This window comes from Physeter macrocephalus, chromosome 21 (genome assembly GCF_002837175.3).
Source record: "Physeter macrocephalus isolate SW-GA chromosome 21, ASM283717v5, whole genome shotgun sequence".
NCBI lineage: Eukaryota > Metazoa > Chordata > Mammalia > Artiodactyla > Physeteridae > Physeter > Physeter macrocephalus.
In genome coordinates this window covers 7,846,158-7,861,873 of record NC_041234.1, presented here as the reverse complement: position 1 = coordinate 7,861,873, position 15,716 = coordinate 7,846,158, and the positions used below count along the sequence as shown (strand labels likewise).

The 15,716-nt window shown below is 42.1% G+C and overlaps 2 protein-coding genes across 3 annotated transcripts in view; both read left to right on the top strand.

Moving 5' to 3' along the window:
* Window positions 1-15,716, top strand: part of APOO (apolipoprotein O) — a 59,017-nt gene that overhangs the window by 15,786 nt on the left and 27,515 nt on the right. For both annotated transcript variants that reach the window (XM_007116034.4, XM_028482599.2), the window contains exons 2-5: window positions 6,118-6,225; window positions 7,547-7,666; window positions 11,628-11,682; window positions 14,937-15,032. In XM_007116034.4, coding sequence (XP_007116096.1) covers window positions 6,118-6,225; window positions 7,547-7,666; window positions 11,628-11,682; window positions 14,937-15,032 — 379 coding nt within the window. The remainder of the gene's footprint in view (window positions 1-6,117; window positions 6,226-7,546; window positions 7,667-11,627; window positions 11,683-14,936; window positions 15,033-15,716) is intronic.
* On the top strand, window positions 136-674 carry LOC102977745 (peptidyl-prolyl cis-trans isomerase A-like). Its single transcript, XM_055081791.1, has one exon. It carries the CDS (start codon window positions 327-329, stop codon window positions 639-641), a length of 315 nt encoding a protein of 104 aa, XP_054937766.1. The 5' UTR covers window positions 136-326; the 3' UTR covers window positions 642-674.

Genomic DNA, 15,716 nt, shown 5'->3' with positions numbered 1-15,716 from the left:
TAAGGCCACAGATCTTAAAATCTAGATGGTGGCTGCTTTGCAGACGCCGTCACCCCGGAACCTCCCACGCTGCCCAACCATGGTCGGCCCTACTGTGTTCTTTGACATCGCCATCAATGGTGAGCCCTTGGGCTGTGTCTCCTTCGAGGTAAGGGACCTGGAAACCAAGAAGTGACTGGTCATCCAATCCATAAAGCTATGTTAACAGATTGGAGCTGTTTGCAGACAAGGTTCCAAAGACAGCAGAAAACTTCCATGCTCTGAGCACTGGGGAGAAAGGCTTTGGTTATAAAGGCTCCTGCTTTCACAGAATAATTCCGGGATTTATGTGCCAGGGTGGTGACTTCACATGCCATAATGGCACTGGTGGCAAGTCCATCTATGGGGAGAAATTTGATGATGAGAATTTCCTCCTGAAGCATACGGGTCCTGGCATCTTGTCCATGGCAAATGCTGGCCCCAACACAAACGGTTCCCATTTTTTCATCTGCACTGCCAAGACTGAGTGGTTGGATGGCAAGCATGTGGTCTTTGGCAAGGTGGAAGAGGGCATGAATATTGTGGAAGCTAAGGAGCACTTTGGGTCCAGGAATGGCAAGACCAGCAAGAAGATCACCACTGCTGACTGTGGACAAATCTAACAATAAATTTGACTTGTGTTTTATCTTAAAAAATATCTAGATGGTGAGAGATATCAGAAAATAATATTTATTCATGTAAATTGGTGCTTCTCAAGGCGGGAGGATGCCCGCCAGGAGACTCTTGTCAATGTCTAGACACATTTTTTGTTTGTTTGTTTTGCGTTATGCGGGCCTCTCACTGCTGTGGCCTCTCCCGTTGCGGAGCACAGGCTCCGGACGCGCAGGCTCAGCGGCCATGGCTCACGGGCCCAGCCGCTCCGCGGCATGTGGGATCTTCCCGGACCGGGGCACGAACCCGTGTCCCCCTGCATCGGCAGGCGGATTCTCAGCCACTGCGCCACCAGGGAAGCCCAAGGCGCATTTTTGACTTATGGCTGGGAGTGATTGGCAGTGGCATCTAGTGGGTAGAGGCCAGGGATGCTGCCAAGCCTCCTACAGTGACAGGACAGCCTCCAAACAAAGGATGATCCAGCTCAAAATGTCAACAGTGCTGAGATTGATAAACCCTGAAGTAAACCTCTGCAGAGAGAATTGTGGCCCTGGGGAGTGTTAATCTCTGGATCTCCCAAGTCTCTGGGGATGAGGTTTGTTATTTGTTTGTCTTGTTTTGTTTGTTGAGAGCTTGCAGGAAATGGAAAGGGCAACTGCAAGAGGGACCTTTCTTGAGTGCTACCACCCTTGTGGCCACAGTTCTTGCTGTGGAATGGGAGTGACTAACAGGAGAAGAGGGAGATGAAGAAAACAACTTGGGCAATAAAAGGGCAGGCTTAGCATAATATTAAAACTAGAAAAATGGACAAGAGGGAAAAATAAAGTAGAAATTAATGACACATAAAGTACAAGCAGCAAAATAAAAAATAAACAGGTGAGACTACATCAAACTGAAAAACCTCTGCACAGCAAAAGAAACCATCAACAAAGCGAAAAGACAACCTACAGAACAGAAAAAGAATATTTGCACACCATATATCTGATAAGGGGTTAATATCTAAAGTATATAAAGAACACATACAACTCAATAGCAAAAAACAAACAAATAACCCAATTAAAAAATGGGCAAAGGACCTGAGTAGACATTTCTCCAAATAAGATATACAAAAGGCCAGAAGGTACATGAAAAGATGCTCAACGTCACAAGTCTTTTGGAACATGCAAATTAAAACCACCGTGTGATACTACCTCACCTCTGTTACAGTGGCCATCATCAAAAAGACAAGAGGGCTTCCCTGGTGGCGCAGTGGTTGAGAGTCCACCTGCCGATGCAGGGGATACGGGTTCGTGCCCCGGTCCGGGAGGATCCCACATGCCGCGGAGCGGCTGGGCCCGTGAGCCATGCCCGCTGAGCCTGCGCGTCCGGAGCCTGTGCTCTGCAACGGGAGAGGCCGCAGCAGTGAGAGGCCCGCGTACCGCAAAAAAAAAAAAAAAAAGACAAGAGATGAGGGACTTCCCTGGTGGTCCAGTGGTTAAGAATCCGCCTTCCAATGCAGGGGACGTGGGTTCGATCCCTGGTCAGGGAACTAAGATCCCTCATGCTGTGGGGCAACTGAGCCCATGCGCCGCAACTACTGTGCATGCGTGCTGCAAACTATGAAGCCCACACACTCTGGAGCCTGAGCACCACAACTAGATAGAGAAAACCTGCACGCCACAACTAGAAAGAAGCCCACGCCCCGCAACGAAGAGCCTGCACGCCGCAACAAAGATCCTGCATGCTGCAGCTGAGACCCAATGCAGCCAAAAATAAATAAGTAAATAAGTAAATAAATATATATGTTAAATAAAAAACGAGATGAATGCTGACATGGGTGTGGAGAAAAGGGAACCCTTGTGCGCTGCTGATGGAATTGTAAATTGGTGCGGCTACCATGGAAAACAGTATGGAGGTTCTTCAAAAAAAATTAAAAATAGATCTACCATATGATCCAGCAATTCCACTTCCGGGAATATATCAAAAGGAAACAAAAATACTAACTCAAAAAGGTATCTGGGGACTTCCCTGGTGGCACAGTGGTTAGGAATCCGCCTGCCAGGGCAGGGGACATGGGTTCAATCCCTGGTCCGGGAAGATCCCACTTGCAGTGGAGCAACTAAGCCTGTGCATCATAACTACTGAGCCTGCGCTCTGGAGCCCACGAGCCACAACTACTGAAGCTCATACGCATAGAGCCCGTGCTCCACAACAAGAGAAGCTACTGCAATGAGAAACCTGCACACCGCAACGAAGGGTAGCCCCCGCTCGCCACAACTAGAGAGCTCTCGCATGCAGCAACGAAGACCCAACGCAGCCAAAAATAAATAAGTAAATTTATTTTTAAAAAGAAAAGAATTTAAAAGGTCAACACATGGCATTATATCAAATGAGGATGAAAAAGGGGACAACATGAACCCAAAATGCTTGGATGAGGAAGTGGGAAAAGGGGTGGGGCACCAGCTATTGACTGTAAGAAAGGGAATCTGAAACAAAGTTGGGGCGGTGCCTGCCAGCTGGCTCAGTGGAAAGTTCCCAGTTTAAACAGTGTTGTCAGTAGGTTGTGGACAAACCCAGAAGTCAGAGAGCAGTGAGTTGGCACCTGTAGATACCAGCAGCCTAATAGGCCCTCTCCTGGGAAGTAGGGAGGGACCACACTGACTGTCAGTAGTGGCTCACTAACCTTTATCCTGGAAGCAAAAAAAAATTAGTGGCAATATTGCCCGGAAATAAATATCTTTTAAGTATTCCACTTAATGCTTTAGGGTGTGTTAATTATCTTTAAACCAGTTTAAGTAATAACCACTCCTTTTAAAAATAGCTTCTAGGAAAAAAAAAAGCTTCTAGGGCTTCCCTGGTGGCGCAGTGGTTAGGAGTCCGCCTGCCGATGCAGGGGACACGGGTTCATGCCGCGGAGTGGCTAGACCCGTGAGCCATGGCCGCTGAGCCTGTGCATCCGGAGGCTGTGCTCCGCAATGGGAGAGGCCACAACAGTGAGAGGCCCGCGTACTGCAAAAAAAAAAAAAAAAAAAGCTTCTATCTCTTTATTTGCTTCTGAAATATGGGTATTTCCTTTTTTGTGTGTGACTTCAGGCATACATTAAAAAAAATTTTTTTTTAATTTTATTCATTTTTTTTGGCTGCGTTGGGTCTTCGTTGTTGCGTGCGAGCTTTCTTTAGTTGAGGTGAGTGGGGGTTACTCTTCATTGCAGTGCGTGGGCTTCTCACTGCAGTGGCTTCTCTTGTCGTGGAGCACGGGCTCTAGGCGTGCAGGCTTCAGTAGTTGTGGTGCGTGGGCTCAGTAGTTGTGGCTCGCCGGCTCTAGAGCGCAGGCTCAGTAGTTGTGGCGCACGGGCTTAGTTGCTCCACAGCATGTGGGATCTTCCCGGACCAGAACTCGAACCCGTGTGCCCTGCATTGGCATGTGGATTCTTAACCACTGCGCCACCAGGGAAGCCCAAGGCATACATTTCAACAGACCTTTTTGGTTTTATCTAGCTTTATATGTTTTGTGAGTATTACAGAGTAGCGTAGTCTTTCACATTACAGGCACTGCAGATCTCAGGAATATGATTTCCGTGATGCCAAATCATGCCTAAGTAGTTAGAACAAGTCAACCGGTCATTTATTTTTTGCCTCTCTTCTGTCCATTCATGCAAGCATTAAACAGTTCTTGCGCATTTCTCATGTGTTAGGCACAGTTATAGACATGAGGAATACAGGGTAAGACACAGCCCCATCCTGAAAGGGCTTCCAGTTTGGGAGGGAGAACATGATAGACATAAATAAATGGATAAATAAGAAAAGAAAAGCAATAAGTCTCCATGCTCTTAGGCAATTGTACAGAAGGGCAAAGCAAATATAGAACATTCTAGGCAGAGGAACCAGCATGTGTGAACCCATGAGGCTGGGAAGCAGCATGGGAGAAATATAGGGAGTTCAAGTTTTGTGGGAAAAGGCAGAGTGACAGATGAAGTTAAGAAGGTGGTTGGGGTCAGATCATAAATGGGCCTTGTTTGGCTCACATAAAAGTCCTAGGTAATGAATACCAAAGGATCTCCGGGTTTGCAGTTCAGAAAGATCATTCTTTTGCAGTGTGGTGGTTTGAGTCATCAGAGGGCCAGGTGAACATTTAGAATTAAGCTGTTGAAACAATCCAGGAAAGAAACAAGGGCCCAAGGGAAGATTATACAGGAGAAGATAAAGAGGAGAGAGTGAATTAAGTTCATTTAATAGGCAGAATTAACAGGACTTAATGACCAGTAGGATGGCGGGGGGTGGGGGCAGTGGAGATGACCTCAGAGTTTACGATTGGGTTGTCTAGTTGGATGGTGGCACCATTCCTGAGATAAGTAGTGGAGGAAGAGGGGGCATTTCTGGGGTAAAGATGCAAGATGGTCAAGTGCTGTGTATTAATTTTTAAAATGTATCACTTTTAAAAAAGCTTCCTAGATTCCACAGCACACATTCACCTATCAGGCCTAGTATAGACTTGGAGGCACAGACAGGATCCTGATGAGTTGGTTTTGGGTGTTCTTGGTGTAGGGAGCTTGTGTCCCATCCAAGTGGAAATGTCCAGAAGTAATAGGATAAGTGAGTTGGGAACTCAGGAGAGAGCTCTGGGCTGGAGCTGCATATCTAGGGGTCACTGGCTTCATGTTGAAGCCATGGGCATGAGTGACCTAGTCAGGGAGAGCAAGGCACAGAAAGAGACTGAGTTTGGGAACTGAGGTTGGGGGAGAGCAGTTCTGGGTGGGAATGGAAAGGGAGAGCTGCTCAAAGTTTGATTATTGGAATTATCGAAAGAATCTTCACTTTGTTCAATGAATCACTAGGTGAGATGATTAAAAACTCCTTCCCGGGCTTCCCTGGTGGCGCAGTGGTGAAAGAATCCGCCTGCTAATGCAGGGGACACGGGTTCAAGCCCTGGTCCGGGAAGATCCCATATGCCACGGAGCAACTAAGCCCATGTGCCACAGCTGCTGAGCCTGCGCTTTAGAGCCCAAGAGCCACAACTACTGATCCCGTGTGCCACAACTACTGAAGCCTGCGCGCCTAGAGCCCATTCTCTACCACAAGAGAAGCCACCGCAATGAGTAGCCCGCGCACCACAACCAAGAGTAACCCCCGCTCACTGCAACTAGTGAAAGCCCGTGCGTGGCAACGAAGACCCAATGCAGCCAAAAAAAAAAAAAAAAAAAAAAAAACTCCTTCCCCTGTTGTTATTGGGGAGGGTAGGGGAGGTGTATCTTTTATTTTCCTTGAAAGGCTAAGTAGAAAACTCAGGAACTGCTGTTTTGGAAATGAAGATAAAGGTGACCTGGAATTTTAAGTCCACGAGAACATGTTTTTTAGTTTCTGACTTCCATAAAAGTTCGGGAATACATTTCTCATAACGCGCAATAAATCTCTCAGGGCAGGAGTGGCTGAGGTTGCAAATGTGCCCACGATATGTACTTTTCAGTTTGTAGAATTGAGAGAAGGTTTAAGATTGTTTCTGTGTTTCAGGTAATTCAGAGGTCTGTGGGGCCGGCCAGCTTGAGCCTGCTCACCTTCAAAGTCTATGCATCAGCAAAAAAGGACTCATCTCATAAAGCTGCTGTGAAGGTTAATGAGGTAACATGTTGTGATATATTTTGAATATGTGATTTAGTTACTATGGGAAGCATACAAATTGAATATCAGGAAGATAGGACAATTCAGAAGATATTTAAACGGAGGAAATAGTTTTTCCTTGTGGGAAGCTGCTAGACTATGGCTTTTTCAACTTTAATTAATTAGCCAAGGACATAATTAAGGAATATTTCCTAGATTTTTAGTGGGGCTTCTGCTCTGTCCCAGTAGATTGTAAGCACAAGTCACTTCTAAGTGATCTGCCTGCTTCCAGACTGCTTATCAAACCAAGAAAACATTCATATTTTTCTGTCTCCTAAGAAATTAAAGACCAGGGCTCATCCTGCTTCTTGGCTGGATTAGAGGCTCATAAGTAGATGCTTAATAAATACTAAATAAATAAAACAGGAAATCATCTCTCCATTGTTTACATTCCTTTTTGTCTATACTTCCCACTGATTTTTTTTTTTTTTTTTTTTTTTTGCGGTACGCGGGCCTCTCACTGTTGTGGCCTCTCCCATTGCGGAGCACAGGCTCCGGACGCGCAGGCTCAGCGGCCATGGCTCACGGGCCCAGCCGCTCCGCGGCACGTGGGATCTTCCTGGACCGGGGCACGAACCCGTGTCTCCTGCATCGGCAAGCGGACTCTCAACCACTGCGCCACCAGGGAAGCCCCCCACTGATTATTTTAGATATTTGGTTTCTTTTGACTTTGAGTAAAGTGTCATAAAGATCTACCTTCAGTTATGGTCCGGGTTACTTGAATGGTGTTTACCTAAAGCTAAATAGCTTGTTTTTTTGCCCTTTACTCTCTTCTTCTCAGGCCTTGGGACAGTGGCATTTTTGAGGGTGAAGAAGGCAGCCAGTGGTGGCTGTGAAACGTTTCCTCTCTGGTGGGGAACAAACCTGCTATTCTGCTTTGATTAGCACTAGACTGATCACTAGAACTAAGTCATGTGCTATTCAGTTATTCTCAAGCTTTTTTTTCCTATCCCACCTCTGATCCACCATTTAGAGTAATAGAATCCTTTTTCCAAACTAAATCTAAGATGAAATAACGAATACTGATATATAAAATGGGTAAAAGGGGACTGCTTTGTCTGCTATGAGTAGGGTTGGAGGAGGCTAGGACCCCTCATTGCCCTGCTCTCTTGGCCTTGTCCTTATTGATTAAGGTGCAGAGATCGTCTGAAGCAAGGTTCAGGGTGCACATAACCCTTATTCACTGTAGTTTGTGAATTATTACGAATTTAATAATTGATTGTTATTTCATTACTGTATACAATTCTTAATTTCTTTTTATTTTGTTTTTCAATCTTTGCAGCTTTCACTCTACTCTGTTCCTGAGGGTCAGTCTAAATATGTGGAAGAGCCAAGGACCCAACTTGAAGAAAGCATCTCCCATCTCCGACATTATTGCGAACCATATACCAGCTGGTGTCAGGTACAGACAGCTGTTCTGAAAATGGAATGAATGCATTTGTGTTTAGAGTCAGTAGTAAAAAGTCTACCCTGGCTTCATGTTTTCAGAAAAAGGCGTAATAAAGGGCCCCAACTTAAGAGTGCCTGACTTAAAAATGTTCGTCAGTGCCATCTCTGGAGCGGAGCAGAGAGCCCTAGCTTCCTGGTGGCAGCTGTCGCCATAGCTGTGGAGAGAGTTTCCCTCCCACTGGGCAGCCTGTGTCATGTTAACTAGAGAGCAGAGGCCCATGGTACCTATCTTTTTTTTTTTTTTTTTGGCCAGGCCACTCAGCTTGTGGGATCTTAGTTCCCCGACCAGGACTTGAACCTGGGCCATGGCAGTGAAAGTGCCGAGTCCTAACTACTGGACGCCAGGGAATTCCCCCATGGTGCCTATCTTGTTGGTTGTGGCTATGAAAACATTATTGTCTACCAGGGGAGGATAGGGGGCTGGAACTTCAGAAGAAGGAAAAGGGTACAATGTAAACATTTATATCAAAATTAGGAAGTTTCTTTCCCCACAGAGATTCTACAAGTCAGTACCACTTTATTTATTTATTTATTTGTTTGTTTATTTATTTATTTATTTATTTATTTATTTTTGGCTGTGTTGCATCTTCGTTGCTGCGTGCAGGCTTTCTCTAGTTGCAGCGAGCCGGGGCTACTCTTTGTTGTGGTGCGCGGGCTTCTCATTGAGGTGGCTTCTCTTGTTGCGGAGCACGGGCTCTAGGCGCACGGGCTTCAGTAGTTGTAGCATGTGGGCTCAATAGTTGTGGCTCACGGGCTGTAGACCACAGGCTCAGTAGTTGCGGCATACGGCCTTAGTTGCCCTGCGGTATGTGGGAGAATGCTATAATAGGAGGGTAGATAACTAAAAGAGGATGGAATTACATACTTGAGTACTTAACTGTTTCCCTTAGTGACCAAAGATCTGCATATACAGATTGACTTTTACTACTCAGGATTGATTGATTGATTGATTGATTGATTAGCTTTTTTGGAGTATAATTGCTTTACAATGGTGTGTTAGTTTCTGCTTCATAACAAAGTGAATCAGTTATACATATACATATGTTCCCATATCTCTTCCCTCTTGCGTCTCCCTCCCTCCCACCCTCCCTATCCCACCCCTCTCGGTGGTCACAAAGCACAGAGGTGATCTCCCTGTGCTATGCGGCAGCTTCCCACTAGCTCTCTATTTTACATTTGGTAGTGTATATATGTCCCTGCCACTCTCTCACTTCGTCACAGCTTACCCTTCCCCCTCCCCATGTCCTCAAGTCCATGCTCTAGTAGGTCTGTGTTTTATTCCCGTCCTACCACTAATCTCTTCATGACATTTTTTTTTCTTAGATTCCATATATATGTGTTAGCATACGGTATTTGTTTTTCTCCTTCTGACTTACTTCACTCTGTATGACAGACTCCAGGTCTATCCACCTCATTACAAATAACTCAGTTTCATTTCTTTTTATGGCTGAGTAATATTCCATTGTATATATGTACTGCTCAGGTTTTAAATCAGGCATTTGTCATGTTCATGAAAGCATGTGTGCAATTTTTAACATTGGAAACCGAAGTTTACAGTCTACAGAATGTTTTCGTGGGCTTTGATATGTATATTTGCCACACTTGATCTTGATTTTGAAAACTGATAACAAAGTAAAAGAATGTAGATGTGTGTGACGTGGTCTAGATTTATTTTGCTTGAGATGATAAACTCAATTTTCATCCAGAACTTGTTTTAAAATGTTTAATTTCCACTGTCTGTGCCAGTGCTGAACTTTTGTTCCCCAATTTAGAAAGAAAATAGCATAAATTAGGCCATTATACTAAAGTACTGTAACCATATTATTGAGTTATGAAATACCTAAAGACTTTATACATAATGTGTTGTAACACACTTGAACTTTTTTCTCTTGTTCTAGAAGATTTTTTAATTTTAACATCTTTATTGGAGTATACTTGCTTTACAATTGTGTGTTAGTTTCTCCTTTATAACAAAGTGAATCAGCTATACATATACAGATAGCCCCATATCTCCTCCCTCTTGTGTCTCCTTCCCACCCTCCCTATCCCACCGCTCTATGTGGTCACAAAGCACCGAGCTGATCTCCCTGTGCTATGCAGCTGCTTTCCACTAGCTATCTATTTTACATTTGGTAGTATATATATGTCCATGCCACTCTCTCACTTCGTCCCAGCTTACCCTTCCCCCTCCCTGTGTCCTCAAGCCACTATGGAGAACAGTATGGAGGTTCCTTAAATAACTGAAAATAGAACTACCATACGACCCAGCAATCCCACTCCTGGCCATATACCCTGAGAAAACCATAATTCAAAAAGAGTCTTGTGCCACAATGTTCATTGCAACTCTATTTACAATAGCCAGGACATAGTGTCCATCAACAGATGAATGGATAAACAAGGTGTGGTACATATGTACAATGGAATATTACTCAGCCGTAAAAGGAAACGAAATTGAATTATTTGTAGTGAGGTGGATGGACCTAGAGTCTGTCATACAGAGTGAAGTAAGTCAGAAAGAGAAAAACAAATACCGTATGCTAACACATATATATGGAATATTTAAAAAAAAGAGGTTCTGAAGAACCTAGGGGCAGGACAGGAATAAAGACACAGACGTAGAGAATGGACTAGAAGATTTTTAAGCCATCTGCTGGTGGTTAAGATAAGGTCAGCACATTTGCAAATATTTCTGTATCATGTAGGCATGACTACTGTTATTTCTCTCTTGCTCTTTTTTTTTTGTGGTTATAAAAGTGCTTTGTCTCTACCTTTCAACCCAAGGTTGCTTTTTGTTTTTTACGTTTTCGTCTGTGCATGATGCCTAGTGCAACAAATTGCCTCAGAATAGTTATCAACATGTTTATTTGTACTAGTTATATGTAAAAAAGCTTTTTTTTGTGATTACGCTGGTTTTATTTTCATATAGATTGAAGTCTTCATGAATGAAAATTTTTCTCATTCCTGGCTCCATTTTCAGGCCTACAAGTTCTAGTCCCTTTCTTCAAGAACTGATTTAATTTTTCTTCATAGTAAACAGATTATGCTAGCAAAAGAAGTGGGCAGTCAGTCTAGACATAGATCTGTAGTTTTTCTCTTTTCGTGTGTAGAAAAAAAACTAATAATGGATTTTAATGAAGCAGTACTCAGGTTTTTTTAATGTTCTTTATGTCCTCCCCCATATTCAACACTTACTATTTAAGGCCATTTAACAGTATTAGGGTAACTTGCTCTGACTTGAACTGAATTAAAATAAACAAATCTTTTTCCAAGTGGCAACTGGTTCTGATATCTTGTGATACCCACGTATCTCTTTTCCCATCTTTACTGTACACTTTTTGAAGTAGTCCCTTGCTTTCTTTAGGATCATCTGATGTTCATGTACAAAGCCTTTTTATTGTTGTCGTTAAGAGAATGTTAGTACTTCATTTGCTCAATTGGGGTAAATATTTCTCCAAACCTGGATATAGACTCCTTTTTTCCCATTAAAGCTGGTCATTCCTGCTTCAAATGGGCAGTTTTCAGATATAGGCTCTAAAATCATGGCAAATCAGGAAATGGACTTAATATGAATGTTTTAATCTCACAGGGAAAGAATATCCACTTTAATTATCAAGGGGATTGATTTTTTTTCGTCCTCTTCAATTTCAATAGAAGAACGAAAAGGCTGGGTTGTTGAAACCACTCTACTTGAAATCTTTGCTTCCTGTGGCAATAATAAGCCATTCTGCTGAGCAATTTGTGGTGAAGGGGAAATTAGAAAAGGAAAAACAACACAAATAACCCAGATAGACAGTATATCCCTTTGTTCAAAAAGTGCTAATAACATGATAATTTATTCAGTAAAGACAAATATATTTATTGCTACTTTCTAATCAGCAAATCCTATTGATTCTTTTTTTTTCTCATCTTTTTAGGAAATGTACTCCCAAACTAAGCCCAAGATGCAAAGTTTGGTTCAGTGGGGGTTAGGTAAGTCGATTTTTAATTAGGCATAATCAGTTTGTTTGACATTGGATTCTTTAACTGGGAGTCCATGGATGGGCTCCAGGAGATCTGTGAATTCCTTAAAATTATATGTAGAATTTTAGAGCTATTTGGATTTTTCTGGAAAGAGGATCTATTTTTTTCATCAGATTTCAGAGAACTAGTGTCCCCAAACACTCAGGTAAGTCTCTTCAAGATCATTAGGATTGTTGGCCCAGCAGTTGCAGATACACTGGATTTTCTTTCTCTAAATCTATTTCCAGGTGCAATGTCCTAACTCATGTATAGGTTTTCAGAATCAGGATAGCTCATTGGCACAGCTATTAACACATGTTATAGAAGTTTAGAGGCAGGAAGGAGCTGGGCTGGTGTGCCTAGGAAAGGCTTTATTGCATAATTCGTAGTGTTCTTACATGTTTTCATTTGTTTTTTATCACCTTTGATTGTTTTTCACATTCACTTAATGCATACACTCATAAACTGGTTTCACAGTCTGTGTTCTAACTAATATCAGGAACTGATAAATTAATAGACATTGATCATATTTCATTCCCTTTATTGGACATCTCAGCCAGTCATCCTCTTGTTTTGTTTTGTTTTGTTTTGTTTTGTTTTTGCGGTACGCGGGCCTCTCACTGTTGTGGCCTCTCCCGTCGCGGAGCACAGGCTCTGGACGCGCAGGCTCAGCAGCTATGGCTCATGGGCCTAGCCGCTCCGTGGCACGTGGGATCTTCCCAGACCAGGGCACGAACCCGTGTCCCCTGCATTGGCAGGCAGACTGTCAACCACTGCGCCACCAGGGAAGCCCCATCCTCTTGTTTTTACAAGTGTTTCCGTGACAGAATAAAATAAGCATGAGTACAGTTTATTTCTTTGTGAAGATTATCATAGTATTGATGCACTGATACCCCTGAGACTACTATATAAGTAAATTCTTCATTTGAAGACAGACATATTAGTAGCTTACCACTTCTTTAAATTATTCATGTATGTTAATTAATATCTTAATTTTATAAACACTTATTAGTGCTTATTATGTGTCAGGAACTAGTCTAAGTGCTTTGAAAGTATTAATTTATGTACAATCCTCATAACAACCTTGGCAGTTAGGTACTTTGTTACCTTCATTTTTTACCTGAGGAAGCTAAAGAACTCCTGATCTTTTATCTATAAGTGTGACTGAGGTGTCTCTTCATTGTCGCCTGTCATTTCCCATTGATTTACAGCAGTAGGCAGTATTTGCAATATGAGTCTTTTTTTCCTTCTCCTGGACTCATAGTTACTGCAAAGACTTAAGAAGAAATGTTCCATTATGAGTTGCATTGTTGTCTGCCAAGGCAACCAGTCCATTTCCCAGGAGTCATAGCCAAGACATGTTGCTAGAAGCTGGGCTTCATATTTAGTGTAGTCTTACAGCATATCTTCTTTCCCATTTCTTTGTGATTTTCCCACTTCGGCTCAGCTCACCAAGGCATCTGGGTGTCCTTCTATCACCTGCTCTGTGTGCCTGTCTAGAATTGAAAATATCATGCTGGTAGGCAAAAATAAAGGGAAGCAGAAAATTGCCTCAAATGACCCAGACAAGAGGATGAAAAGTTAAAACCAGGTTAAAGGCAAAATAAGTAAAAGGCCAGACAGGAATTGGTGCAAAGAACACAAGCCCTGCAGTAGTATTTAAAATGATCACCACATTTCCCAAAGAAACCAAGAAAAGGATAACTGGCACATGCCTAGTATTATCTAGACGAGAGAATTATAGAGTATTCCAGTTAGTTCAGTTCCATGTACGACTGTTAAGTCACCATCATGGCAGGCATTGAAGAGAGAGGCTGATTGAGACAGTGGTCACAGCCACTGAGGTGCATATAATAAAGTGTTCAATGCTAGCACAAATACAGAGACAGTCGTAGACCACCATTGAAGGTACAGAGGAAAGAGACTAGTTTAACAGAGACTGGGGAGATGGGAGCAGTCAGGGAAGGAGTTCTGAGATGAGTCTTGAAGGAACAGTTAGCCACACCAAAACCTGGGGGTGGGGAGTTGGGAGGCGTTCCACACAGAAGGCACAGCATGACCAAGGCTTGGAGTGGTGACTTAGTGTTGCGTGTGCTGGGAACTGGAAGCAGGTCGGGAGTGCTGAAGATGAGGTTGAGAGACCTGTAGGCTTTTCAAGTCATGACCTAGCTGAAATCCCTTTGTTAATTCATTCAGTATCCATTAACTCCTAGCAGGGCTTCAAATAAGTATCTGTTGAGTGAACATCCACTATTTACCACTGGGGGAAAATGACATAGAAGTCTAAGCAGTCCACCATTAAGGAGCAGATATTCTCTTTGAGGAGACATGAAATACACCCTGAATAATTAAAAACAAGGGCCGTACAATTAGGCACCAAATGACGGTAGAGAAAATAAATATGGTGGGACTTCAGAGGAGAAAGAGAGGTGTGGGCTGAAGTATAGGAAAGGCTTTTCTGAGGAGGTAGGACTTAAGCTGGCTTTTATTTGGTGGCATTGGCTTAGGGGAGAGGAGAGGCGGCATCATGCGAATGAGGTCATAATGCATGGTCAGGCGTGGCAAGTAGACTCACGTGTTGCATTTATTTGTATTTATTTTATCTATCAACAGTGACTATTTCCTGCATATACTTGCACGACAAGTTTCCTTCATTATCCAGATTTATTCTTATCTTGAGTTTAAATATTGAATTCAGATGACAAAAGATACATTTTTTTTTCCTGAGTCTAATGTATTTGGTTCCTGAATTTTACAGAGCAAGCAGCAAAGCTTCAGATAGCGACAGATCTATCCAAAGATTTATCCAGATTTATTCTGTTTCTGTGTTTGGATAGCAAGGGATTCCTGTATTTGTCTTTCTGCCCTTATGAGTAATTGATTCAGATCTGTTGCCTTCAGGAATATGAAGGTAATCTAGCATTACTTTATTGTCAGAATGTCATCAGGCTAAAAAGTGTTTGAGAATTGGATACTTACGATGTAACTAGTAAATCATGTTTATCTCTTACATAAAAAGAACTCGTTGAAAAGAAGCATATTAACAGAAAGCAAAGAATACATTATTTGAAAAACATTTGCTACTACATGTGCTACTTACATTTGACTTTTTTGTATTGTTCTTTTTGTTTATGTTTATTTTTAATTGAAATATAGTTGATGTACATGTTTTGTTTTTTAATGAGCAATTTATAAAACTGTTTCCTGGTCTGATTCTATTGTAGACAGCTATGAATATCTCCAAAATGCACCTCCTGGATTTTTTCCAAGACTTGGTGTTATTGGTTTTGCTGGAGTTGTTGGACTCCTTTTGGCTAGAGGTAGGTACAATTTTGTAGTTTTTTTTTTTAAACAGTTCATAAGGGAGACATAACATATACATTTGATTCTTTCTTTTCACTTACCAGTTTTTGGAATAATGAGTTAGTTCCTGAATATGGCCTTCTTGATGTATAATTGATATGGTTGTTTTCTCCAGTATGTTTGATTTTAAACATATATAGAAATTGTAAAAATATAAAATGAAAGAAATTATATACTTTTGGCTGCAAAAAGAAAACTCAAAATGGATTAAAGACCTAAATGTAAGGCCAAACACTGTCAAACTCTTAGAGGAAAGCACAGGCAGAACACTCCATGACATAAATCACAGCAAGATCTGTTTTGACCCACCTCCTAGAGAAATGGAAATAAAAACAAAAATAAACAAATGGGACCTAATGAAACTTAAAAGCTTTTGCACAACAAAGGAAACCATAAACAAGACGAAAAGACAACCCTCAGAATGGGAGAAAATATTTGCAAATGAAGCAACTGACAAAGGATTAATCTCCAAAATTTACAAGCAGCTCATGCAGCTCAATATCAAAAAAACAAACAACCCAATCCAAAAATGGGCAGAACACCTAAATAGACATTTCTCCAAAGAAGACTGCCAACAAACACATGAAAGAATGCTCAACATCATTAATCATTAGAGAAATGCAAATCAAAACCACAATGAG

Excerpts from the sequence above, each read along its gene's own strand:
- LOC102977745 (XM_055081791.1), top strand. The coding sequence starts at position 327 with ATGTGCCAGGGTGGTGACTTCACATGCCATAATGGCACTGGTGGCAAG.